This window comes from Schistocerca americana, chromosome 1 (genome assembly GCF_021461395.2).
Source record: "Schistocerca americana isolate TAMUIC-IGC-003095 chromosome 1, iqSchAmer2.1, whole genome shotgun sequence".
In the NCBI taxonomy this organism is placed as follows: domain Eukaryota; kingdom Metazoa; phylum Arthropoda; class Insecta; order Orthoptera; family Acrididae; genus Schistocerca; species Schistocerca americana.
This window is the reverse complement of record NC_060119.1, coordinates 1,029,283,313-1,029,311,149: the sequence shown is the minus strand read 5'-3', so window position 1 is coordinate 1,029,311,149 and position 27,837 is coordinate 1,029,283,313. Positions and strand designations below refer to the sequence as shown.

Below are 27,837 nucleotides of genomic sequence, written 5' to 3'. Positions count from 1 at the left end.
GCAGCAAAGCTGATAAGTAACATGGCTGCCTTTACAAATGACCCTGCCTTTTATTGGGTATGAAATGCTTGTGATTGGACTGCAGTAAGAGACAGTGGGCGGGTGTGCGGCAGTTTCTGCTTCTGGGCAGACCACTAACAAATGGATCACTGACTGCAGGATTGGGAGTAGGATTGGAATAGGGATGGACAATGATATTCTGTAGGTTAAGTGGGCAGTGAGACACTACTTTATGGGATGTGGGTAGGATTTTGGGTACAATATCCCTCATCTCGGGGAAAGATGAGAGGTAGGCAGGGCCGTGGTGGAAGATGTGGTTGAGCTTTTCAATGCCAGAATGATACCGAGTGATCAGAGGAGTGCTGGCCAGTGTATGGTTAACGGGTTTATCGGTGTAAGAGGAGCAGTTGACACAGGAGACTTGTTTTCGTCTGAACTGGACAGGGTAACAACTCGGGTAAGGTTATTGGTATACTTTGACAACTCCTATTTTCCACTTGAGATGACATCTACAGTTGGCGAGGCTGTAAGGGAGAGACTTTCTGACTTGGAATGGGTGACAGCTGTCAAACTGGAGGTACTGTTGCTGGTTGGTGGGCTTGATATGGACAGACATATTTATAGAGCCATTTAAGAGGCAGAGATCGACTCCTAAGAAGATTCCTTGATGAGTTCAGAAGAATCAGGTGAAATAGGTGTAAGAATAGGTATTGAGGTTATGGAGGAAAGAGCAAAGGTTGACCTATCAGTCCAGATCATGAAAATGTCATCAATGAATTTGCACAAGATGAAGTTTTAGGTGTTAACTGGGTAGGAAGCATTCCTCCAGATGGTCCATAAGTAAGGGCATAGGACTGTGCCATGTGAGTACCCATGGCAATACCATGGATTTGTTTGTAGATTTAGTCTTCGAAAGTGCAGCAATTGTGAGTCAGGTTGTGGCTGGCTAGGAAGATTAGAAAAGAGGTGGTGGGTTTGGTAAGGAGGGTACTGGAAAGGCAGTGCTCCCTGGCCACTAGGTCGTTGGCATAATATTATACTAGCTAATTCGCTACTGAGGTGTCAAGCAATTAGTATGTGCTGGGACATCAGCACAACATGGTGTACGAGGGGTGTTCAATAAAGAATGATCATAATTTTTTTTTTTTTTTTTTTTTTGACATCATACCTTTACTCATCCTCATAATTTTGATGGTCCTTCTCAAAAAGTAGTCTCCCATGAATGCAACGCACTTGTCCCAGTGTTTCTGCCAGTCTTCAAATACATGCTGGAAATAATTTTTTAGAGGTCCTTCAAAGTCACCTCCGCAGCCTTCACCACTGCTTCTGACGATTGATAATGGCCGCGATATTGTGGTGCAGCATCCAGCCTGCTTCACAGAAATGTGGTCTTTTGCGCCTGATATGGACTTGCAATGTTTTCAGGACATCCCTGTAGTATTATCCAGTTACTGATGTGTGTGCAGGTACAGCATGCTGATAAACCATTCCAAGAATATCAAAGAATGAGATGACTATAACTATCCCAGCAGAGCAACCACTATTGCTTTTCTGGGGTTGAAGGAGATTTCCACACTGAGCTTTGCTGTTTGCTCTCAGGGTCAAAATGATGTAGCCAAGTTTCATCAGCAGTGGTTACATTTGAAAGAAATTACAAATCTTCCGCTAACATCAACTTGAACTGCATGCAGACCTGCAGGCGAATGTCCTTTTGTTCAGGAATCAACAGTCTTAGGACCTATTGTGCACAAACAAGTGTCGTGTAATTTTTCTGTCACCTGTGTGGTTGGCACCCAATGAAATGTTCAGTATTTCAGAAAGTGATATTAAGGTAATTTGTTGATCCTCTCTCACAATGGCAGCAGCAGTGTTGATGTTTTCTTCTATAAGAGCAGTAACTGGAGCCCCAGGTCCACCTTCCTTTAAAATTGATTGCCTCCCCTCTTTAAATATTTTAAACCACCTTCAAGCTGGGCTGTAGGGAAGAACAGACTCTCCATAGGCCTCCTGTAACACTGTATAGGCCTGAACTGAAGTTTTGTTGAGATGTAAGCAGAATTTCAAAGCCGCATATTGTTCCTCGCACGTTACCTCCATTGCAGTGGTACGCGATACTGAACATGTCTGACCTTGCCTGCTGCTCACAGGCGGGTTAACCAGGAGTCCCAACAATGAAACTACTACAGCGTGTTTGTTGCACATTAAGCTAACAGAATATCATATCAAATTTTAGCATGAGAAATTAAGACCATAAAAGAATTATGATCATTCTTTATTGAACTGCCCTCATATGTTATTTTATTTGTGACATGATGCTGTTCCCTACCATATTTTACTGGACGCAACATCACTATGTGACTTTCATCACTGTAATAAGCTTGTACAATTAACAGAGTTACAAGATCTGATGATCACACCATATACGTGTCAAAACCAGCCATAGTAATAAAAAAAAATGCTAGCGATCTTTGCAAACCTGATTCTCCAAGAATAATATAAAATATTGATGTTGTGACCAAAATCTTTACATTGTTTAACACAGGGGATAGGCAAAATAATGTGAACACCTGAACTCACATGGGAATGGTTTACTAATAAGGGGTTAGACCCCCATTTGCCTGTAATACAGCTGTGATTCTCCGTGGAATTCTGGCATATAATGATTCTATAGTCTCCACTGGAATGTTATGCCACTCTTCAATAAGAACCTCTCCTAACTCCTGTAGTGATGAGGGAGGCGGAAATCTGCTCCAGAATATGTGCTCCAATACCACCCACAAGGGTTTGATAATGTTCAAGTCCGGGGACTGTGCGGGCCAGGGAAGACGCTGTAGTTCAGTTGCATGTTCCTCATACCATGATTGTACTGTGCTGGCTGCATGAATAGGTGCATTATCATCCTGAAATGGGGCATCATTGTTGGGGAACAACATTTGGGATGGGGTGCACCTAGGTCACCTAAAATGTTCACATAATCGTTGGCTGTAACATGGCCTTTCACAGTAATTATAGGACCAGCAGAATACCATGATATGGCTGCCCACACCATCATACTTCCACCGCCATGCTTAACCGTTGGAATCGAGCAATGAGGATTGTAGGCTTCTTTTGGCGTTCTCCAGGTGTAAACCTGGCCCGACGTTGGAAATAACGAAAATGGTGACTCGTCAGACCTTGTGACATGTTTCCTCTGAACAGCCATCCAGGATTTATGCTCCTGACATCACGTTTTACACTTCTTTGCATTGGTTGTCATGACTAATGGTTTCAATATAGCAGCTCATCCACGAATATTCGCTTTATGGAGTTCTCAGCAGACAGTGTCAATAGATACAGGGTCTCGAAGATGGCTACTGAGCTCTGCAATCACTTTAGCTGCCGTAGTTTTGTGTTGTTTTTAAACAATTTAAGTTAGTGTACTACAATCTCTGTCATTTAGTTTTGATTTGTGCCGACTATTATGTTTACACAATGATGTCTCTCCATGTTTTTATATACTGTCATGACTATTGACACAGTTGCTCTTGAAACATTCAATCAGTTGGCTCTCTTGGTTACTGATGCTCCAGCTAGTCAGGCTCCCACAATCTCTGGAACCCTGTTGGGTCTTTCATTGCACATCGACCTTAGCCTCTGAATGCAAATACAAGGTGTGCACTACTCACAAACAACCTGCACTTATGCCTAGTCCATACTGAACATGCACAGTCCAGCGTGACACGTTCCTTACCTGTGTTGTTGACTGTCAAACACAACCATCCTATTACTAACACTGTTCACATGATTTTGCTTATCCCTGTAGATTAATATGGGCATTGTCTTACATTTACAGATTTGAAGCTTTGACAACTGAGGTCACATGCAGACTTATTTTGAAGAATTTGGAAGGGTTGGATGGGGGAACAGTGATACTAGTTGGCTGGTAACTATAATGAACCTGAGGAGGAGAATAGTGAGAGGATGGCAAATTTTGTCATGCTGGCAACATGGGAATGTATACAGTGTACCAAAGTTTTTTTATGACCATCTACCATGTTTAAATTGCAGTTTTCCTGTATCCATTTATAGTCAGAACTGAACTGACTTTAAAATAGGACACATACTCAAGAATAGTATGCATTTCATAGCAAGATGGTGTCAATTTTCACAATGCGGCATCATGGAAACTAAAGGGGCCATGTCAGCTACTGGTTCTATGCAGCCCTTGACAGAGGAATGGGCAGACAATGTGTTTGGAAGCAAACGATAAATGAATACTGTCACATTTCCATGTCAATATAAATGCAAAATCCACTACATATTTGCAAAAAAGCAGCTGTATTCTCAGATTCCGCTGTAACCACAACCTCAGAAATCATAACATATTCAGAAGAAACAGCCAAATATTTGTGACAGCCAAGATTATAAATTTCATTGCTGCTTATATATAGAATTTCATTGCCTCTTTTCTCACCTCTTGTTAATTAGATGAAACTATCATCCCAAATGATGATTCCAGTGATGATGATAACAAGAAATAATGATACAACAGATGACTGGCCTAGTAGGTAAACAAAAAAGCAGTGAAGATAGAAATTAATGTAAACTGTTTCTTTTTGTGTGTGTTATTTCTCTTTGTATTATCGGAATGTAGACAATCTATAAACAGCATTACTTTTAGATGAGGTATAATGTTACATTTTTACACACACACATCATATCAATGTAGTTCGTAATTTTGATTAGTCAGAATATGTTAAAAACAAAATCTTCTGAAGGAGACACTTAGGGGCGGGGAAAAAGGAAGAGAGTTGTGCTATATTCAGGGTCACCTTGTACTCAGGTAAATATGGTAAGCTCAAAATTGCTTCCAATATTCCATTTTTGCTGTGCTTTAAGAAATTACCTGTGCATCCAAACTTTCTCTATGCGCTTGGGCCCATTCTAAAGCAGGTTGAAGATCTTGACCTTTTAAAGAATCTAATATTCTGTTCAATTCTGAAAATGGTTCTTTGCCTCCATCTTCAGCTTTTAAGCCAGCTTCCTACAAAATGAAAACACAGAAGTTAAAAATACTGTCATGTTAGCCTTTTTGCTCGTGAATAATAAATATTTAAAAATAACTGATAGTTTAAGAAAGCATTTGGCTGCACTGGAATACATGAAATAAAGTAAATACCTAACTGCAATGTAAATGTTTTACACATTACCCCATCAAACTATTACTGAATCATGAACTAATCTCCCCCCCCCCCTCTCCCTCTCTCCCTCTCTCTCTCTCTCTCTCTCTCTCTCTCTCTCCCCCCCCCCCTTCCTCTCCCTCTCCCTCCCCCCCCCTTTCCAGCATAATATGCTACATCCTTATCGAAAGTCATACAAAGAAGTGAAAAATATTTTGTGTACACTCTTTTCCTATCATAATGGCTAAGGATGAAAGATATTTTACACTTAAATTCTGTTGTTTTGTCACATTATCTGTTGAACAAGCATGAATATTTTGCTCAGTAAAAAAAGCCATTGCTTATGCTTTTGTCAATGCAACCATCTGAAGGAGTACATACAGTTCTCATGGTCTGCAGGCACAACTTTGAAGACTGGACAACACTGGGAGAGCACTACAGTCTCTCATATAAAGTATCTGTGGATGAAATTCAATAATTCCTTGTGCGCAACTGTTCAAATAACTGTTTATCACTGTGTTCATTCCCCAATTAAATGTGTTACCCTCTTTCAAACCAACAGCGAAGTCCACAGAATTTTTGAATGAATATATTGTTACATCTGGATTAGAATAACAGAGCGACGGACAGTCACTTGTTTAGAGGGCAACTACTGTAACAACAACCAATCAGAGCACGAGTTTCATCACACAACCTGTGCCATAAACAGTTGTTCTATCACTCTTCTACCTCAGTGTGGGTTACCAAAAACCAATCAGCTGCTGAGAACAATTGTGTATCTGTAACATTATTGCTGATTTGCTCTTATACATTTTGTTTCTGTTTGCAGTATGTTTCTTTTACAGAATTGTGAAGCTATCTGTGAAATAGCTACAGAAAGTGATAAGACTATTAACATCCTGCAAACAAACTAAATACCACATGTTAACTGGGAAAGTATAAATGTACGCAGTACAGAACTGCACAGCTGCTGCCATCGGAGTCATATTGCGCTTTAGCAAACTGTCAACATCCATTCTTTCCATGCTCACTTGTCAATCACTTTACTATTCTGACTGACAGTGCCGTTCTGACTCAAGTATAGCTATAGCACATACCATGAATGCTATACAATACCAGACACTGGCACAGCTTCAGAGCAGTACTGAAATCTGTGTATGTAACCAAGATAAACTGTTCTTATTTTGATTAAGCTTTGTTAAAACAGCCTAGGAATATTTAATAAATTTTAATTCAGCATGTATACATTTAACTGCTTGTAGTAACATTTTTCATCAGTGGGTAAAAAGACAAAATATTTATTTTTTATATTTTTTCACAGCCTTGAGAACAATCCCCCTTATGATCTGTTGGAAGAACTTTAACATACCATTTCTTCTGAAAAAAAGAAGCATGTATCTAATCTAACCTTCCTCCTCTATTTTTCTGGAATGACAACACTATAACGAATTGCCATCCCACAATCACTCAATGTAACAAAATTCTGATCATTTCTCTTTCTAGACTGCTCGTTGTATCAAATGTTTTGAATCTCTCTCTCTAATGGCTGAACTGACATTCCAAATGTATGATACTCATTATTTCAGAATTTTTGAGGTATTTATAAGTTCATACACACATGAACACCATTCTCACAACATACTCAAAATATCACATCAGAGATTGTGACATTAGTCACGTCTACCAGAGAACACACTTACAAAGACACTGTCAATCAGATTTAGGCTACCATAGTTATGCAGTTATTACCAAAATCCTGCACAAGTAACATTCAAAACTACTGCTATTCTTGTCCTATAAAATTAGTTAATACCTTAAACATGCATCACAAGAAGTTTAATTATTACTCACTGCATACTGACCTTAGCCAGCTCTTCAGCAATGTCTAGCATTCCTTGTCGATAGAAATGCTGACAAATTACTTGATTTAATAACTGCACTTTATCCGATCCGCTAAACACATCATCTCTGCTTGTTGAAGCAAAATCAGAAACAAAGTTCTGAAACAAAAAGAAAACTTATTAGGTGACACTCAATAGCCTACTGACTAAAATCTTACAATCATTCAGTGCAATAACACACCAGCATGACCGTATTACTTTGGAGGTTCAGGATGTAGATGTACATCTACATATATGCTTTACAAATATCCATACAACACATGGAATGAGAGAAAAATGATAATATGTATGATCTGATACAGCCTTTATCATGTTTTAACTTATTCTCATAGTCCTTTACATGGAACACATGATGGAATCAGGAGCATTGCTGGACAGCCTCCTAGCAATAAATTATGAAACAGAATTACTGGGCAACACTTACCTTCAGGAGGGACACATGTAGGACTACCGATAGACATGCATAAAAGTAAAAGTTACACACCTTTCTAGCTTTTGGAATTAACAGTTCCTTCCTGGGAGAGGATATAGGGATAGCTTGGAGAAGCTTACAAAGGGAGAGAGGGAGGAGTTACCCAGGCCCTAAGATGAGAAGCACCTAAGGACCAACATGTATGGAGGACAACAGTAAACAAGGGTCTTAACATGTTACAATAAAGATTGCAGTATTTTCAAGCTCACCATGACTCACTTTACAATCCTTCTGACATCTATCACTGTTTCATCACATCATTCCATCTGCAACCCCTTCACATCAATACTAATAATAGGATGGCAATAGACCAAACCTTTCCTGAGGGTCAGGGAATTGAACTTTGGCTGAAGTTAACTTTTGTCATTTAAGAAGCCAGTCTACTTGCTTAGCAGTTGCCATTTCAATAAATAACACCTTATTTTGAAGTTCTCTAACTAATTTTAGGTGTGTAGTTACACATTCTTGAACTTTTAAATGTGGGAAGACGACACCTTGTTCTGAGTTCTTCCTCCCTACAATCCAGTTTGTGAAAATTCCAATAACCAGAAGGACACTTGTGATTTATTACTCATGAATTTTATTCCCTAGGTTATGGAGACAAAAATACACACATTAATAGAATTACAGAACTGTACATGAAATTTGACCACGAGAATACAGCAAGCTGTGCAGTCGCCATGTGCTGCAATCAGTGCCTCTGGACATCACAGTGTGGAACTGAAGAGATGCTGGATTCGCTGTGGAGAACACACAGTCACGAGGTTTGTAGGCACGCCCACAAAGCATCAACAATAGTTACAGGAAGACTAGGAGGAACTAGTTGCTGACTGACCATATCCCAGGTATGTTCAAAGCACGACGTGTCCAGCAAATGTGCAGGCCAGGGATGCAGTGGTACCCATCATTCTTAGAAGAAGGCTTGCAAAGTCCTTGCTACATGTTGCCGTGCATTGTGCTAGTGAAATATGACATATGGAACAGCCCGCAGGAGGGACAGTGCCTCAATTATAAAATATCTCAGATGTAGTGGTTGCTATTCAGATTGCCTTCAATACATAGAAAGCAAGATCACATGTTATAGCCAACAGCACTACAAACCATCACACGCAGCATTTGTCCCCTCTGTGCTGTTCAACAATGCAGTGCGATTGCATCCACCATGATAGAATCTAACATGCACATAGCCATCACTGCAGGACAAGTTTGGACTTGTCCAAAAACACAGCATTTCGCTATTCAGCACACCAGTGAAGGCATTCACATGCCTGTTGTAGTCCGAGATATTGGTGGTTCCTCGTCACTGAAAGACGATGCAATGGCACATGTACCACAGTCCAGCCTTCAGTACACATAATCAAACCAACAAGGCAGATATGTATATGCCTATTGCAGTGCTCTAACACCACACCAACAATGTAGATGAAGTTGTTCTGTCAGTTAAGGCCAAATGGACAAGCTGGCGGTCATCTCACACTGTCGTCACATTACAAGGTCCAGTACCTGCTCACTGCTGTGTATGACCATTTTCTATCCAGTAGTTCCACACATGCCTCACAGTCATAGCAGCAAGTCCTGTTCAAGTTGCAATGTCATGCTACAACTAGCTTGTTTCCCAGAGATCAATCATTCTGCCCAATTCAAACTCACTTGTACACTAACATTGCTCACTTTAATGCTGACAAGGGATACCACAGTTTGCTGTCACATTTCCAGTTTGTTTAATGGTTTTGCACTGACTGAGTATCAGACACCCATTTCTCTAGAGAACTAAACAGTGAAGATGTCCACTCAATCAAATGGAGCATTTTAGGTTCTGAGAAAAAGGCTAGGCTGCGAGTTAGGCAGCACATAGCTCTTGTGCCCTGAAATGGTACACTGCCTTTCATAAGACAGACTATGCTGCTTTTTTTTAGACTAATCTGTGCTCGTAGCTTGGTTGGTTGGTTGGTTGTTTGAGGTTAAAGGGACCAAACAGCAAGGTCATCAGTCCCTTGTTTCAAATAGACTCCATTCTGCTAACGGGACATCTCAGTATAGTCAGAAAAATAAAACGGAAAAAGGGGAAACGTAAAAGGGCAGTCACGTTGTCATTAGTAAAAACAAATGAGGGAAGTTGGCAAGAGAACGAACCCAACACTATGCTGAAGCAGCATAGGCAAGACCACCTGTGACTTAAAAGGTACAACTGCTATAATGCAGAAAGTACGTATGGGAATAGAAAAACTAACCAAGCCTTAAAAAGAAGGGGTAAAAACAGAGTAAAAGGGAAAGAAAAGAGGATTCTGGTCAGGGAGGTGAATCGGGAATCTCTGAACACTGCCTACAGTGGGAGACACCCAAACACTCACCGCCCTGCCCCAACACCAGAGGGAGATTAAAAACTTTAAAACTGAGAATAAAAACCACTCTCCCAGAGGAAACCTAGAACCAGAGAGACCATCCGGGAATCGTCAGCCAACATCAAAGGTAAAGTGTGGGGGAGTCTGTACTTAGCACGCAGAGCCAAAAGAAGGGGGCATTCAACCAAAATGTGGGCCACTGACTGGAAGGCTCCACAACCACATAGCGGGGGTGGCTCATCACGCAAAAGGAAACCATGGGTCAGCCTGGTATGGCCAATGCGGAGACGACACAGTGTGGTCGAGTCCTTGCGGGAGAGGCTAAAGGAAGAACGCCATGGGCCTGGATTCACCTTAATGGCACGAAGTTTATTAGACAGTGGAGTAGCCTCCCAAGAATTGGCCCATGACTGCGCAAAGTGGGATTTGATGTGAAGCCGTAAATCCGCTGCAGGAGGGGTTACAGAAAACGGGGGGTAAGTAACTGCTCCCCCAGCCAAACGATCAGCGAGCTCATTACCCGGGATACCCACATGGCCCGGGACCCATAGGAAGTCAATGGAACAAGCAGCACGGTGAAGATCAGCGAGATGGTCATGGATGGCAGAGACCAAGGGATGGCGCGAAAAACACCGGTCAATAGCAAGAAGGCCACTCAACGAGTCCGTACATAACAAAACGCGGTTGTGTTGGGATTGTTTAATAAAGGTAAGGGCCCGGGAAATTGCCATCAATTCCGCAGTAAACACCCCACATGAGGGTGGCAGTAGATGATTTTCCGTTCCAACAAAGGACGTGAAGGCATACCCAACATGATCAGCAGATTTAGAGCCATCAGTGTAAAAAACAACAGCATCCCGAAACTCCCATAAAATTTGGCGGAAAAAGGAACGGAACACCACCGGGGGGATGGAATCTTTCGGACCGCGGCGGAGATCCATCCGAATTCGAGGCCGAGGAACTAACCAAGGAGGGGTGGAGGGGAGGGAGCGAGGAAGACAGGACAAAGAAGGAAGCCGAAAATCACGGTTAAGAGACGCAAGGCGCAGCCCAACTGGTAAACCCGCCCGAGGGCGGGAGTCAGGTGGGCGACGTCCATGGTCTGGGAATAGGATAGAATAGGAAGGATGAGCGAGAGAAGAACGGATAGTAAGGGCATAAGACACCAGAAGCTGGGACCGCCGAACAGAAAGGGGGGGGATCCCAGCTTCAACCAGGAGACTATCAACAGGGCTAGTAGGGAATGCACCGGTGGCCAAACGGATACCACGATGGTGGACTGGATCCAGCACGTGCAGCGTGGAAGGAGCAGCTGAACCATAAACTTGACAACCATAGTCCAAACGTGACAGAACTAGAGCACGATAAAGACGGAGGAGGAGGGAACGGTCCGCACCCCAAGAGGAGTGGGCAAGGAAGCGAAGGACATTGAGTTTACGGAAACATCCTACCTTCAGGAGTCTGATATGGGGCAGCCAAGTGAGCTTGTTGTCGAAAAGAAGACCTAGGAAACGAAACTGTGGAACCACAGGCAATCTTTGTGCAGCAAGATAGAGCTCTGGATCAGGGTGGACCGTAGTACGGCGACAGAAGTGGACCACCCGCGATTTTAAAGGAGAGAATTGAAACCCGTGTGAGAGGGTCCATGCAGAGGCACGCCGTATAGCCACCTGGAGCTGCCGTTCTGCAGATGGCATCGAGGAGGAACTAACCCAAATGCAGAAATCATCCACATACAGGGCAGGGGCGACCAAGGGACCGACAGAGGCCACAAGTCCATCGACAGCAATGAGGAAAAGAAGGACACTCAAGACAGAACCCTGTGGGATGCCCGTCTCCTGGGTCCGTGGAGAACTAAAAGCAGTACCAACTCGAACTCTGAATGACCGATGGATCAGGAACTGGCGGATAAAAATCGGGAGTGGGCCCCGAAGACCCCACTGATGAAGGGTTAGTAAGATGTGATGGCGCCAGGCCGTGTCATAGGCCTTGCGAAGGTCAAAAAACACTGCGACCAAATGGCGGCGCTGGGAAAAAGCCTGCCGAACTGCGGATTCCAAGCGAAGCAAATGATCGATTGGAGATCGTCCCTCTCGAAAGCCACACTGGTAAGGGGACAATAGATCCCGAGATTCGAGGACCCAAGTGAGCCGACGGGCTACCAGCCGTTCAAGTAACTTACAACCAACATTGGTCAAACTAATTGGCCGATAGCTGTCAACAGATAGGGGGTTCTGACCAGGCTTAAGGACAGGAACCACAATGCTATCCCTCCACTGAGAAGGGAAGTCACCCTGGAGCCAGATACGGTTAAACACCCGAAGAAGATGGTGCCATTGTGGAGCACTGAGATGTTGAAGCAGCTGGTTATGAATGGAATCTGGGCCAGGGGCCGTATCATGAGAAGAAGATAGAGCAGAAAGAAATTCCCATTCAGTGAAAGGTTCGTTGTAAGATTCTGACTCACAAGTGGTGAAACATAAGGTGACAGCTTCAGCCTGCTGTTTTTGATGAAGGAAAGCAGCTGGATAGGAGGCCGACGCTTATGCCACTGCAAAATGGGTCGCAAGATGTTCTGCGAGAACTAATGGGTCCGTACAAATGCCATCTGGGAGGTGAAGGCCTGGGACGGTGGACTGCCGATGGCAACCTTGGAGAGAGCGAAGTGTAGCCCATACCCGTGACAGAGGGACAGTGGAACCAAGGGAAGAAACGAATCGTTCCCAACATATCCGCTTGCTCTGTTTGATTAAATAACGGGCTTTAGCACGAAGGCACTTAAAGGTAGAAAGGCTGGCTACAGATGGGTGCCTCTTAAAGTGTTGCAAAGCTCGACGGCGATCACGGATGGCAATGGCAATGGCCGTACTCCACCACGGGACTTGCCGACGACGAAATTGTCCAGAGGAGCGCGGGACAGCAAGGTTAGCAGCGCGAACAATCGCGTCAGACACGTCATGTAGGACGTCATCAATACAACCCGACAAAGAGGGAGAAAACTCGACCTGTGCAGTATATAGAGGCCAATCGACGCGGTGGAAAGACCATCGAGGTAACCTGTCCATCGGGGAGCGGGAAGGGAGCGTGATAATCAACGGGAAATGGTCGCTATCACAAAGGTCGTCGTGTGGCGACCAGTGTAATGAAGGGAGGGGAGAGGGAGAAGAAAGAGAAAGATCAATGGCAGAAAAGGTACCATGACCAGCACTGAAATGAGTAGGGGAGCCATCATTAAGAAGGCACAGGTCGTGGTCTGCAATAAATTGGTCTATAAGAAGACCTCGTCTAGATGGAAAGGCACTGCCCCACAAAGGATGATGAGCATTAAAATCCCCAAGGAGGAGGAAGGGAAGAGGAAGTTGCTGAAGAAGGGTGGTTAAGGCAGCAGGTGTAAGAGTCCTGTCAGGAGGGAGATAAAGATTGCATACTGTGACTGCAGAGTCTAAGTGGACCCTAACAGCAACCGCTTCCAATGTAGTTTGGAGAGGAATCCACGTGCTAGCAATGTCTGTACGGACCAACGTACAAACGCCACCAGAAGCCCGCAAGGGTCCGACCCGATTTCGACAGAAAACACGGAACCCACGGACGGTCGGTGAGTGAGCATCAGTAAAATGAGATTCCTGGAGAACCACACAAGCTGCTGAGTAGGACGAAAGAAGGGATTTCAATTCCGGAAGGTGACGATAGTAGCCATTACAATTCCATTGGAGAACCACAGAACGATGGTTTAAATGAGGGCTGAACACGCTAAATCCAGTCATACCGCCGGGCCCCCACCCGTCACCGACAAGGAGGGGGCGACATCCATAAACGACAGGTCAGAATCCGGTTGTGAAGCCGGGGAAGGGACCTCCGGTGACACCAGAGGCTCTTTGTCCCGGGACTTATGTTTCTTCTTCTTTTCAGGCTGAGATCGAGGAGGGCTGTGTGGCATAATGGAGCCAGCTGCAGCAAGATCAGGAACAGAAAGAGACCGGGCGACCTGGGGGCCGATAGACCGCGGCTCTCGCGGTCGCCGCGCTGCAGCAGACCTTTGACCTGGAAGGTGCCGGGAAGGGGCATCCCGGGAGAGGCGCCCTTGACCGGCAGACGCCGAAGGAGTGGGACACTTCTCCGGCTGGGCAGGGGGAGCAGCGCCCAGAGGAGAAGGGGTGGGAGCCGCAGGGGAGGGGGGAAGGAGAGGGGTCCGGGATGGGGGTAAGGAAGGGGGAGGAAGGGATGAAGATGTAACCAAGGCGTAACTAGATGTCATGGACACAGGGTGCAATCGTGCATATTTCTTACGGGCCTCTGTGTAGCTTAAACGATCAAGAGACTTATACTCCTGTATCTTTTTTTCTTTCTTATAGACTGGGCAATCTGCTGAACGTGGAGAATGACTACCATGACAATTTACACATACAGGAGGGGGACCACAGGGACTCCCCTCATGGAGTGGATGTCCACAGTCACCACAGAGAGGGTCCTGGGTACAGCAAGAAGACATGTGGCCAAAACGCAAGCACTTAAAACACCGCATAGGAGGTGGGATGTACGGCTTCACATCACAGCGATAGACCATAATCTTAACTTTCTCAGGAAGGGTATCCCCTTCAAAGGCCAGGATAAAGGCACCAGTATCAATACGATTATCTTTAGGACCCTTCTGAACACGCCGAACAAAGTGAACACCCCGCCGTCCGAGATTGTCCCGAAGTTCCTCATCAGTTTGAAGGATGAGGTCTCTGTGAAAAATCACACCTTGTACCATATTTAGAGACTGGTGAGGGGTAATTGACACGGGAATTGTGCCAAGATGGGTACAGGCACGAAGGGCCGCAGATTGGGCAGCCGAAGCAGTTTTTATCAGTAACGAACCCGACCGCATCTTGCTCAGGGAGTCCACTTCGCCGAACTTGTCTTCAATGTGTTCCACAAAGAATAAAGGTTTGACACTGGTGAAAGTATCTCCATCAGTCCTGGTGCAAACTAGATAACGGGGGAAAGGTTTTGCCCCTAGACGACGGGCCTGACCCTCCTCCCAGGGGGTAGCCACGGAAGGGAAGGCCGAAGGGGCAAGAGAAGCAGCACTTGAGGAATCAGTACCACGCAGAGAAACGGCCGCAGAAGAGCGGCCAGAGTTTTGGACCCGTATGCGTTTCATCTGCATAGCGTCCGCCCTGATACCACCCACTCCGATCAGGGGCTCTCCTCACGGGCGCCACCCAGCCACAGCAAGGGCCGTCTGGCACGGCGGCCATTGCCGGGAGTTCCGATGCTCCAGGATGACGAGCAACCACTCCAAGGCATGCATGAGGAGGTCACAGCTCAGGTATCAGAAGTGTGATCCCTGTGTGTTCAGGGGGCTCAACCAGAAGGGTACATAGCGACCCCACCACACGGGCTGGCTACTGTGCTGGCTATGCACCCTAGCATCAGACAACGACGTAAAAGAAAAGGTGGAATGTACTAGGAGGGCACACGTCGGAGACACTAGGTAAGGTGCTCTTCCCCAAATGGCTCACACTACGGAAGAGAAATTTTGGAATGGAGGTCAAACCCCAGAGGGGGACCAAGGAATGCCAAAAGGAGGAGATGATTACGCAACAAAGCCGGAGTGTAAAACCAACAGAACCAGGAGGATAGCGGGGGCCAACATAAGCAAGGACACCAATAGAGGGAGAGGAGAGGGCGAGAGGAAAGGGGTATGGAGGGGAAAGGAGGGGAAGGGAAAGGAAATGCAGCCCGGGAGAGAAAGAAGGCTGCAATGGCTCGGGGCCCCGTGCTCGCCACGCACGTATCCACGAAAGAGTTGTGGACCCCCTGGGGGGGGTGCTCGTAGCTATGAAGTTGATGTCGACCTTAATACTGTCAATAACTGCCTTACTGTATGTCTCATGCTGTTTCCCAAGATCTTAAAAGGAGCCCTGTCTATAAGGAGAGGAAAAAACAGGAGATAGTAGAGCCCATTCTTTTAAATAATGAAATGCAAAGACTATCAACATTGTGTTTGAATTTAATTTTGTTGATGAATGGGGAAGGGGTAGGAATTCAGAGCTGATGCAAAACTATACAAAATGAATCCTTGAATATTGTGGACCCCAGTTAACATGGAATCGACCAAACTGTTTAATGGGGTATCCAGTCTACAGTGTCCCTATGAAACAGAGAGAACAAAGAGAACACATTACATAACTAATGGTACCCAGACAATGCCATACACTGTGATGGAATGGCAACAGAGACTGCCTGCACAGGTCCTACAACTGATGTAGGCTGAATTTACAAAGCAGCCATGTATTCTTTCATTCTAATTGCAAATTTTTCATCAATATTAACAACAGATCTTTTATGGATTTGAAATGAGAGAAGGAGGACATGAAATATAGCATGAAAAATTCAGGTAATGCTGAAATACACCTTAACATTATTTAGCTGTGTATTTTTTTCTCAATGATAATAAATGATCATTATGTTTATTTGAATAAGAAACACGACACAACCACACTGCCACTTACTGGAGAAAGCTTTTTATGGCATCAACATGTACATTATAATATGAGACTATGAGTTTATGCATTTCCGTGGCACCTAAGCAGTGTACTCCCCAAGGACTATAACCCTACAAACTGATGGTAATATTACAATCGACAGACAAATTGCATTGTTGAGTTTTGTCGGAAACAGCATCTATAGATATATTCTGCATTGTATATGTTTTAAAATAAAGTAACGGAATTGGTTTCTTATGAGGCTTTTCTTTCCTGATTTGAGTGGATGATTAAAGTGCTCTGTCCATGCTTGGGAAAATAAGTGGTTGGTTGGTTTTGGGGTTTAATGGGGGCTAAACATCGAGGTCATCAGTCCCCAGTTCCAAACAGACATACTTGTAAAAGGCCTATACAGTAAAAGCGTAACCTATGCACCCAGAGGGAGGGAACACCAAGGGGTACACAGCTAAAATGAACACCGCAGTAACACAAAATAGAGGACACTTAAAAGGAGCAGAGCAAATAGTTGACTAGAGTAAAACAGACTACAGTAGTTGATGGATCAGGTAAAATGTCAACCACTCAACTACTAAACGAAGAAACTCCAGCTGGAAAGCGTTGATAGAGGTACCAACACAACTTGTTACCATAAAAGACACTATTTTGGTATCCACGTCACAATTAAAAGTCACTGGAGTGGGTGTAGCCTGAGAAATCATGCGAGAGTGCCCACACCAGTTGCACGGATAAAACATAAAACTGAGTCAGCTATAGAGGCATCATCACCGAGAATTAAAGGAAGTGCAGCTGGTAAATTAAAGGACTGCCGCAAGGGGGCTAAAAGGGGGCAGTCCATCAGAAGATGGACCACTGTCAGCCCTGCATCACAGCGAAACTTGGATGGGTTCTCAAGACAAAGGAGATAGCTTTGGGTCAACCGCGTATGTCCAATCCGGAGACGGCAGAGAACAACTGAGTCCCTACGCGTGCCTCTCAAGGATGAGTTCCATACTGCCGTGGATGACTTGACCAAGCGGAGCTTATTTGGCATGTTCAAGACAGACCATTCAGAGCTCCAGACATCGCGGACCTTGCGATGTAGGGCTGACCGAAGGTCTCTTTCCATGGGACCAAGCTCCAGGGGTGGCGAACCGGCCAACCGATCAACACGTTCATTTCCTGGAATGCCGATGTGGCCCGGGGTCCACACAAACGTTGCTGAATGACCACACTCAGCGAGAGCAAAAACAGCATCTTGAATACCGCGCACCAAAAGGTCCCGAGAAAAACACTGGTCCAGTGCTTGCAATCCACTCAGGGAGACACTGCATATGACAAATGACTCCCCAGGGCAGGAGGAAAGGTGATCGAATGCACGATAAAGAGCAACCAGCTCCGCAGTGAAAACACTGCTCCCACAAGGCAGGGAATGCTGCTCAATGTAGTCGCCGTGGATGAAAGCAAACCTAGTGCGTCCATCGACCACAGAACCATCGGTGTAGACTACATCTGCATTACGAAACGAGGCAAGAAGAGCCAGGAATTGTTGACGAAGACTGGCAGGTGGAACGAAGGACTTGGAGTCGCAGGACAAATCCAAGCAAAGCCGCAAGCGAGGGAGGGACCAAGGAGGGGGTAGAAGAGGGCCGGAAAGATGAAGGAAGGGGAAAGGACTCGAGTGACGAGAGAAGGGAACGAACGCGGACCGCGATCGGGAGACCTGACCTAGGCCGCCGTCGTGGGGAGGGGAGTGCAGAAGATGGAAAAAGGAGCCTGCGGTTTGGATGGTCGGGCGAGGCATGGACGCGAGCGATGTATGACACAAGCAACTGTTGTCAGTGGAATCGTAGGGGAGGGATTCCAGCGTCTACAAGAAGGCTAGTCACTGGACTAGTGCGGAAGGCACCTGTTGCCAGCCTGACACCACAATGGAGAATCGGGTCGAGGATCTGCAACGTTGAAAGTGCTGCTGAGTCGTACACCATGCTCTCGTAGTCGAGACGGGACTGGACTAAGGCCTTATAGAGCTGTTGGAGGGTTGTTCGTGCAGCCCCCCAAACAGTGTGGCTGAGGCAGCGAAGGATGTTGAGGTGCCGCCAGCACCATTGTTTAAGCTCGCGAAGATGAGGTGTCCAAGTGAGCTGAGTGTCAAACAGCATGCCAAGGAAGCGATGCGTCTCCTCAATATGAAGGAGTTCATTGGCAAGGTAGAGTTCTGGATGGAGGTGGAACATTTGACGACGACAGAAATGCATCACTCGGGTCTTAGAGGCTGAGAAATGAAAACCATGGTTGGATGGCCAAAAATGTGCCTTACAGATAGCTCCCTCAGCCGCCGTTCAGCGACACTGATGCTTGGGGAACTGTAATAAAGACAAAAGTCATCGGCATATAGAGAGGAACAGACCGTTGAGCTCACCGCAGCCACAAGACCATTAATCACCACCAAAAAAGAGGGGAGCACTGAGAACCGAGGCCTGCAGGACACCGTTCTCCTGAATATGAGCAGAGCTAAAATATTTGCCCACTCTAACGCGATAGTTGCAATTGGAGAGAAAATTCTGTAGAAAAATCGGAAGTGGACCCCGTAAGCCTCGTTCGTGCAGCGTAGCAAGGACATGATGGTGCCAGGTGGTATCGTACGCCTTCCGAAGATCAAAGAAAACAGCTACTAGATGGTCTCGCTGAGTAAAAGCTGTATGAATAGCCGACTCTAGCGAGACTAAATTGTCGATCGCTGGGCGGCCCTGACGGAAGCCCCCTGTTGCTGGGCTAGGAGGCCCCGAGCTTCGAGGATCCATATGAGCCACTGACTCACCATCCGTTCCAGGAGTTTGCACATAATGTTGGTAAGGCTGATAGGGCAATAGCTATCAATCACCAGCGGATCTGCACCAGGTTTCAGCACCGGGATGGTAACGCTATCCTGCCAACGAGTTGTAAAAATGCCCTCCGTCCAGATGTGGTTAAACAGGGCAAGTAGTTCACCCTGACAGTGCGCCGAGAGATGGCGAAGAAACTGGTTGTGAATTCGGTCTGGACCTGGAGAGGTATCGGGGCAAGCTGTAAGGGCACTTTGGAACTCCCATTCACTAAACGGGGCGTTGTATCACACCCAACGGTGTGTGCGAAACGACAACTGCGTACGCTCAGCCTGCTCTTTAATGGCGCAGAATTCTGCGCTGTAGCCGGCTGTCATGGAAATACGAGCGAAGTACTCTGCCAGATCTTCGGCGATGGCGATTGGGTCTGTGTAAAGTGTACCCCGAAGAGAAAGGCAAGGGACAGACGCATGAGGGCAAGAGCCAAAATGCGCCGAACCCGCGACCACACCTGAGGTGGGGAGGTGCGAGAACCTATGGTGGCAACATATCGTTCCCAGCAGTCCTGTTTGCTCTGCCGGACTAACCACCGAGCCCGGGCTCACAGCCGTTTAAAGGCAACCAGGTTCTCTAGGGAAGGATGAAGCTGGTGTCGTTGCAGGGCTCGCCGGCAGTCCCGGATAGCTTCTGCAATCTCTGGTGTCCACCAAGGGACTGACTTACACCTTAGGGTACTTGAAGAGCAGAGGACAGTTGCCTCGGGAGTAGAAACAATGGCCATAGTCACCTCGTCCACTGCCAAATCAATGTCACCAGAAAGCGGAGCAATGGCCGTAGTCGCTGAGGTGTAGGCTGCCCAATCAGCTCCACGAAGAGACCACCGTGGCAGCTGGTCAGGGGGTTGGGATTGAAGAAGAGAAACCAGGATAGGAAAGTGATCGCTACCACAAAGGTTCTCGTGGACCCTCCAACTGAGGTATGGAAGAAGACCTGGGCTACTGAGAGAGAGGTCAATGGCTGAGTATGTGCCATGAGTCAAGCTAAAATATGTGGGAGCACCAGTGTTAAGGAGGCAAATGTCCTGCTGTGCCAAGAGAGCCTCAACGTTCCTGCCCTGACCCCGAGATCTGGGCCCCACCCCATAAAGGATGGTGGGCATTAAAGTCCCCCAAAAGGAGGAATGGCGGGGGTAGCTGAGTGAACAAGGCAGCTAGGACGGCAAGAGGGACAACCTCATTTGGGGGAAGGTAGAGGGAACAGATGGTAAGCTCCATTCTTGCCCAGATTCTAACAGCCACAGCCTCGAGAGCCATGTGAAGTGGCACTGGGGCACTAGGAAGAGTGGCAAGAACATAAACACAGACACCGCCAGACACCCTGTCGTATTCTACGCAGTTCTTATAGTAGCCCCGGTAGCCACAGAGGGAGCAGGTCCGCCGAACAGGAAACCAGGTTTCCCGTAGGGCCAGACAAGTGGCAGGGAAGCGGCACAAAAGCTGTTTCAACTCAGCAAGGTGGTGGAAGAAACCACGGCAATTCCATTGAAGGATGATGGTATTCGAATGTTAAGACATGATAGAACCTTGGGGGGGGGGGGGGGGGGGGGGGGGATAGGTTACGCCTTAGAAGCGCTCGCCGCCACCGATTGCGAAGTAGCCTGATCAACTTCCATAGGAGCTGCAGATCGAGCAACATCTAGCTTCGAACATGTCCAAAAGAGCAGATACCATCTTAGTGTATATATAGTTAAGGCTCATCGGCCACTTGACCATCTTCTTCTTCTGTGCGAATGCACAAACAGTGCCTGAACTCTTACGGGAATTGGCAACGCACCACGCGTAAAGAGTATAATGGGCGGGGGCACTATGAATGTAGTGTGGGACAATACGTTGAGAATGTGGATTTCGCGGGAGGCGTGCCAGAGATAAATCCCTGCAGTGCGCTATCCTCTGTGTCCTCGGTGGCTCAGATGGATAGAGCGTCTGCCATGTAAGCAGGAGATCCCGGGTTCGAGTCCCGGTCGGGGCACACATTTTCATCTGTCCCCGTTGATGTATGTCAACACCTGTAAGCAGCTAAGGGTGTTCATTTCATTGTAATTTCATTCTACCAAGCTGCATGGTCACCGATGGTATCTGTTCTTTCGGACACGTCCGAAAGAACAGATACCATCTTAGTATATATATATAGAATTGGAAAGTTTGAACAACTTCAAGTAACTAGTCAAAAAGATTAATTTCTGTGTGCGAATGCACAGTCCAGGGTCATCAAAAAATGCACAACTCATGATTTTTTTTGCAGGAGAAAACTGATAGCCGTGATTCAGGAGCCAATAATATACTCTCCAGACAGTCCCCTGAAGTTGGTGCTCAGTGGTGCACAATGATGCAGAGGCACAGTACAGACAAAGATCATCCACATACAGTGACTGAGAGAACAGAGAGACTGTGGGGCCCACTGCAGTTACAATACCATTGAAGCTGATAGCCTACAGGATTAGACTCAGAACCAATCCCTGAGGGACTCCAGTTTCTTGTACATATTGGTTCCTGAGGGTCACACCTATCCTGACCCGAAAAAGATGGAGAGATAGGAAATTCTGGATAAAAGTGGGTAAACTGCCCTGGAAATCCCACTCATGCAGTGTTGACAGGATGTGATGTCACCAGGTGGTGTCGTATGCCTTCTGTAGGTCAAAGAACACAGCAGTCAGATGTTGGGACGCACAAAAGCATTGTGCACTGCAGTTTCCAGACAAACCAGATGGTCTGTGGTGGCAACATTCATAGTGCCCCCGCCCATTATACTCTTTACGCGTGGTGCGTTGCCGATTCCCGTAAGAGTTCAGGCACTGTTTGTGCATTCGCACAGAAGAAGAAGATGGTCAAGTGGCCGATGAGCCTTAACTATAAATATACTAAGATGGTATCTGCTCTTTCGGACATGTTCGAAGCTACATGTTGCCACTTTGGAATCATGGCATATGCCCTCTGGCTTCAAGGCACCAACAAAGACAGGGGTTAACCAATCATTCGAATAGCTTAGATAGCCCATTTGTCACAGAGAATGGCTGGTAGTGAGTTAAAAGATGTGGGTCCTTCACCAGTTTCTAGACAGGAATAATATTAGGTCTACAACTTTGCTTCCGCCGTTTTGCAATAGAAGGCGCAGTAGCGGCAAGTGGGGTTCAGGTGGTTGGTCATAGGTGTTAATACAATAAGCTTAGGCATCTGTGAACATAATGCCACAAAAATATTAGTTGATTTGTGATTGCATCCTAAGGTTATTCTTGATTAAGTACATCAAATTACGCATCCATTTCTCGCCATTTGTGGGAAGTTTCAGTTTTCTGCTTTAACATGAAGAAATCTGCGGCTGTGGCTCTTAAAATGCTGGGTAAGACCACTGGTGAGGGAACTATGAGTGGAAGAACGTGCAGAGAATGTTTTCAACGCCTTAAGAACGATGATTTTGATGTCGAAGTCCAGCATGGTGAGGAAAGACAGAACTTTTCATAGCTACTGAAACAGACGAAGACAGTCATAGAACATCATTATTGAAAGCAATTGATGCATTTGAGCCCAGCACTGAAACACAAATGGCCACAATACAGTGATAAAGACACGTAAAGGTAATTTTGCAGCGGATCAGTGCTCAACCCCATGTCGCAAAAGCCGTCAAAATATACATGGAAACATCCTATCCCTCCCGTCGTATTCTCCATATGTTGCTTTCTCCGACTACCACATTTTTCGATCAGTGGCATACAGTCTGGCTGACCAGCACTTCCGATCATATGAACAAGTGCAAAACTGAATCAATTCATGGATCCCCACAAAAGTCGCCCAGTTATTCTGCAAAAGGATTCATATGCTATCCGAAAGATGGTTGAATGTAGTGGCCAGCGATGGGCAATACTATGAAACATAATTTTTTTTTTTGTAAATTTTTCACAATAAAGTCCTGAACTTCGAGAAAAAATGGTGGAAGCAAAGTTGTAGACCTAGTACCATCTTCCCACCACTGAGAGGGAAATTCCCCTTCCTGCCAAATACGATTAAAAAGCCCAAGGATATGCCTCATGACATCAGCATGAAGAAGTTTGTGCATTTGGTTGTGGTTTTTGTTCGGTCCAGAGGCAGTATCTTGACACTCTGCCAAAGCACTGTGAGCTCACAGTCACTAAAATGGATGCTGTATGATAGAGAGCCATGTGCATGGAAGGATAGCAGGCGGCACTCAATAAGGCGTTTCTGGGTCAGGAAATGAGGATGATAATTACTGCAAGGAGACACTTCTGTAAAGTGTGCTGCAAAACATTTGACAAGTACCACAGGATCATTGCAGATGTTACCATTGATAAGGATGGCATGAACTGCCGTGGGTGATGGATGGCCGCAAATGTGGCAGAGTTTAGTCCATACTTAGGACAATGATGTGTGGGATCGCATGATCATACGTATTGCTCCCACACTCCTGCTTACTTTTCTTTAACAAAAAGCGTATATTGGCCTAGAGTCTCTTGAATGATATTAAATTATCCATAGAGGGATGGTGCTTGTGCCGTTGAAGCGCCATGGGTGTTCCCTGATAGCTGTGGCTATGTCTTCTGATCACCATGGCATTGATGGTCGTCGAGATGAGCCTGAGGTGTAGGGTATCATTGCTACTGCAGCATGAATAATAGTACAACTAGTATATTTTACCACACTGTTGATATCCATCGCAGGACTGACTGCAAAACTGGCTGTAGAGGAGAAAGCCTGGCAGTCAGCTTTCTGAAGTGACCAACTTGGAGTATGTTCCAGACGGCTGTGAGTGGCGAGGGAGAGAACGTTGGAAAATGGTCACCATCACAAAGATCACCATGGACACGCCACTTAATCAGGGGCAAGATACTCAGGCTGCAAATTGTGAGATCAATAGCTGAGTATGTTCCAAGGACCGCACTGAAATGTGCTGCAGTTCCAGTGATGAGAATGGCAGACGTCCAATTCCGAAAGGATGTGTTCTTGTACTCAGCCCCTGCGAGACGTAGTGTCGCTGACCCAAAGAGGAGTATGAGCTTTCTAGTCCCCCAATAAAAGGAAGGGGTGAGGTAGCTGTTCTACTAACTCTAATAGATCATGACTTTGGTGAGGTCCATCTAGGGTAGATAAACATTACATATCGTTATCCAAACTGACAGCTAGATACTAATGGCCACAGCTTCTAGTGCAGTGGTAACGGGCATCTGCTCACTGGAAATATCAGAGCATATGAGGGTACAGACCCTAGTGGATGCTCTCTCAACATTAACACGAATGGTACAGTATGGTTTGTAGTTTTTCAGAGCAGGGAGGTGTGTTGCCATTAGATGACGGAGTTTTGTTAGATGGCGATAGTAGCTGTTACAGATCCATTGAAGGAGTGTTGGAGTCAGGTCTGAGAGAGACAGTGGTGAATGCAAAAAAATAAGTGTGATTACTTCGCTACCACGTCATAGAACATCCAATTTTGTGTTTCGTTTATTTTTCTGTTTATCCTTGTTAGTCTTTGGTTTCTGTGATTTCCCCATTCTATCTTCTGAAGTGAAGAGGAGCATACCATTCTTCGGCCCACAGCCTTGTGGGGGCTGGTCCTTGTCTTGAGAGGCGGCACTCTGACAGGTGTACCCCTCCCTGACGACGCCAGAGGATGACTAGACATCTGTGGCTGCACTCATGATGTGGGAACGACTGGTGCTATACGTTTTCGGGGCAAGGAAGCTGACACTCCCTCCCCAATTGCAGCACAAACCTGAAATACGACCAGGGCCAGGAGGTGTCTTGCAAGACCTTATTGTGTGAAACCTCAGACTGAAGTTTCCTTTCCCCTGCAGTGTCAGGGGCTGGAATAGACCCACAGCAATTCCTTTCCTGTCATAAGAGACAACTAATATGAGTTTTTTTTATTTGACCATGTTTTTACATTGGTGTTTTGACTATTCTTTGGACTTCTCAAGATTTTTGCTCTTTTCACTTTTTTAATACTTCCCCCCCCCCACCTTTTTTGACTTTTTAAATTCTGTCCCCATTTTGGGTTAGGTCTCCACTCACAAAATTTTTACAGAACTGCGGGCCATTTAGGGAAGGGTACCTTACTGTGGTGTGTTAACTGTGCACTGTTATCTTTTGTAGCTACCAACCATGTGGATTTATCTTTCCACCTGAAATCCAGTGTGTTAGCCAGTCCGTTGTTTTGGGGTCATCATGTACCTTCTCGGTGGTAGCCCCCTGACAATGCAGGGAACGCACTGTGAATGCCTGAGCTATAACTTCCCCATGTCAGCCACGGAGTAGGTGTCCATCCACTTCAGGGTACTAGAACTCCTGGCAACAACTTCTGTGCCAGGTGGCCTTTGCCTGGTGAGGTGGCGCCCATGGGGAGCACCTCCAATAGGAGTGATTAGCACAGGGAGTGGATGATCCGCAATGAAATGGATCAAACTTAATGGCAGTCTTGCCGACACAGCTGTGACATAAGAGTCACATAACCTGAGACCACATCAGTCAGATGAAGTCTTTCAAACTTTTTCTTTGCATCTTGATAAGACATGTGGTCAAGCATTTTGTACCCTTGAATTTTTTTTCTCTCTCCTGAAGTCTGAGCATTGTGGTGAAAGAGGAGGGTGCGGTTCTGGACAGCTGACTGTTTGAGGGGGTTGCTTAAGAAGGCTGCTCTCATGGGATGCCCGTCCATATGCCCTACATATTAGAACAGTAGGAGGACATGTGTCCGAACCTTTGGCACCTAAAATATCTCATCAGAAGAGGAAAATAAGGACTGACATGACACCTATAAACCATGACCTTAACCTTCCAAGACAAAATGTTGCCTTTGAAGGCTAGGACAAAAGCTTCAGTGTCCACTATATTATCTTTGAACCCCTCTGCATGTGGAGAACAAAATGGACTCCATGTGTTGGCAGATTAGTATGCAGCTCTTCATCAGTTTGTAGCATTAGGTCCTGATCGAAGATAATGCCTTGAATTCTAATGAGCTTGTTATGAGGAGAAATAGTGACATATCTCTCTTATCTTGACTCAGGCCTGAAGTGCCCGTGATTAGTTGGCTTACTTTTAATCAGCAAAGATCCACTTCTCATCATCTCTACTGCACCAACCTCCCCCAACCAATGTTCAATATTTTCAACGAAAAACAGTGGCCCTGTTACGGTGAAAGATGTGCTGTCAGATCGGGAACAAACCAAGAACTCAGAAAACTGTCCAGTTCCATTTCTCCTTACCTGGCTTTATCTTGCGGCATGATCAAAGATAGAAATGCCATAGCATTGTCAACCTTTACATTAAAATCGCTGTTCCTGACTGCTGAGACAGCCATGTTGGCACGACCACCATTAAGTTTGAACTGTTTCATTGCAGATCATCCACCCCTATACAAATCACTCCAATTGGAGGTCCTCCCCATGGGCATCATCCCACCAGGCAAAGGCCACCTGGCACAGTAGCCTTTGCCAGGAGTCCTGGTACCCAGAAGTGGATAGACACCTACTCCTTGGCTGACACGGGTAGGTTACGGCTCAGGCATCCACAGTGCGATCCCTGCATTGTCAGGGGGCTACCACCGAGAAGGTACATGAAGACCTCAAAACAACGGACTGGCTAGCTTGCTGGATTTCAGGTGTAAAAATAAATCCACTTGATTGGTAGGTGCAAAAGATAACAGTGTACAGTTGATAGTTGACAGTTAACACACCACAGTAAGGCATCCTTCCCCAAATGGCCCGCATTTCTGTAAAAATTTGGAAAGTGGAGGTCAAACCCAAAATGGGGACAGAATTTAAAAAGCCAAGAAGTGAGGGAGGGGGGCATTAAAAAAGTGAAAAGAGCAAACATCTTGAGAAGCCCAAAGAATAGTCAAAATTTAAAGGTAAAAGCATGACCAAACAAAAAAACTCTTAATAGTTGTCTCTTATGACAGGCAAGAAATTGCTGTGAGTCTATTCTAGCCTCCGACACTGCAGGAGTGAGGACGGGGGGGGGGGGGGGGGGGGGGGGGGGGGGGGGGGGGGGGGGGGAGTTATGTGAATACTGTATTGCCACGGAAGAGCATCATTCTCCTATCAATATTCCATATGCCACCTGCGGAACGCAACACAGAAAGTAACTTCCACCTGCAGCTCATGGCCAGTTTTCCAGTGCACCTTGTGTCTGCATGACTGTGCCGCCACATGGCAACAATTCACTGCCATTGCACTTCTTAGGGCACACATGATCATAGTGTCACGTTGTTCTGCAAACTCGAAACTTGGGGGCTTGAGTGTAGCTACCCGATAGCATTCCATCTTCCCCTGCACCAAGGCAGGGGAACAATTTTCTGGGCACTATAGACTATTTCATTTGCTGAATCATCTACAAAGTACTGAACGAATTGGAAGATGAGAGGAAATTCAGAGCAACACGATGTCTCATCTATCTCAGTGCTATAAATATATCCTGTAATTCAACTCGATAGGCCGAAAATTCTAGAAATTGAAAATTTGTGGTAAGATCTTATGGGACCAAACTGCTGAGGTCATCGGTCCCTTATTAGTCTAACTTAAACTAACTTACACTAAGGACAACACACACACTCATGCTTGAGGGAGGACTCGAGCCTCCAATGGGGAGGAGACCCGCGAACTGTG

At 45.9% G+C, this 27,837-nt stretch overlaps 1 protein-coding gene and 1 non-coding gene across 2 annotated transcripts in view; one reads left to right on the top strand and one right to left on the bottom strand.

Annotated features, from left to right (window-relative positions):
• Positions 1-27,837, bottom strand: part of LOC124549101 (E3 ubiquitin-protein ligase RMND5A) — an 84,820-nt gene that overhangs the window by 43,988 nt on the left and 12,995 nt on the right. Inside the window, exons 3-4 of the mRNA XM_047125218.1 lie at positions 7,022-7,159; positions 4,886-5,023 (exon numbers count right to left, since the gene is read on the bottom strand). Coding sequence (XP_046981174.1) covers positions 4,886-5,023; positions 7,022-7,159 — 276 coding nt within the window. The remainder of the gene's footprint in view (positions 1-4,885; positions 5,024-7,021; positions 7,160-27,837) is intronic.
• Positions 21,124-21,197, top strand: Trnat-ugu. The gene has a single exon. It is a non-coding gene; the product is annotated as a tRNA-Thr (tRNA).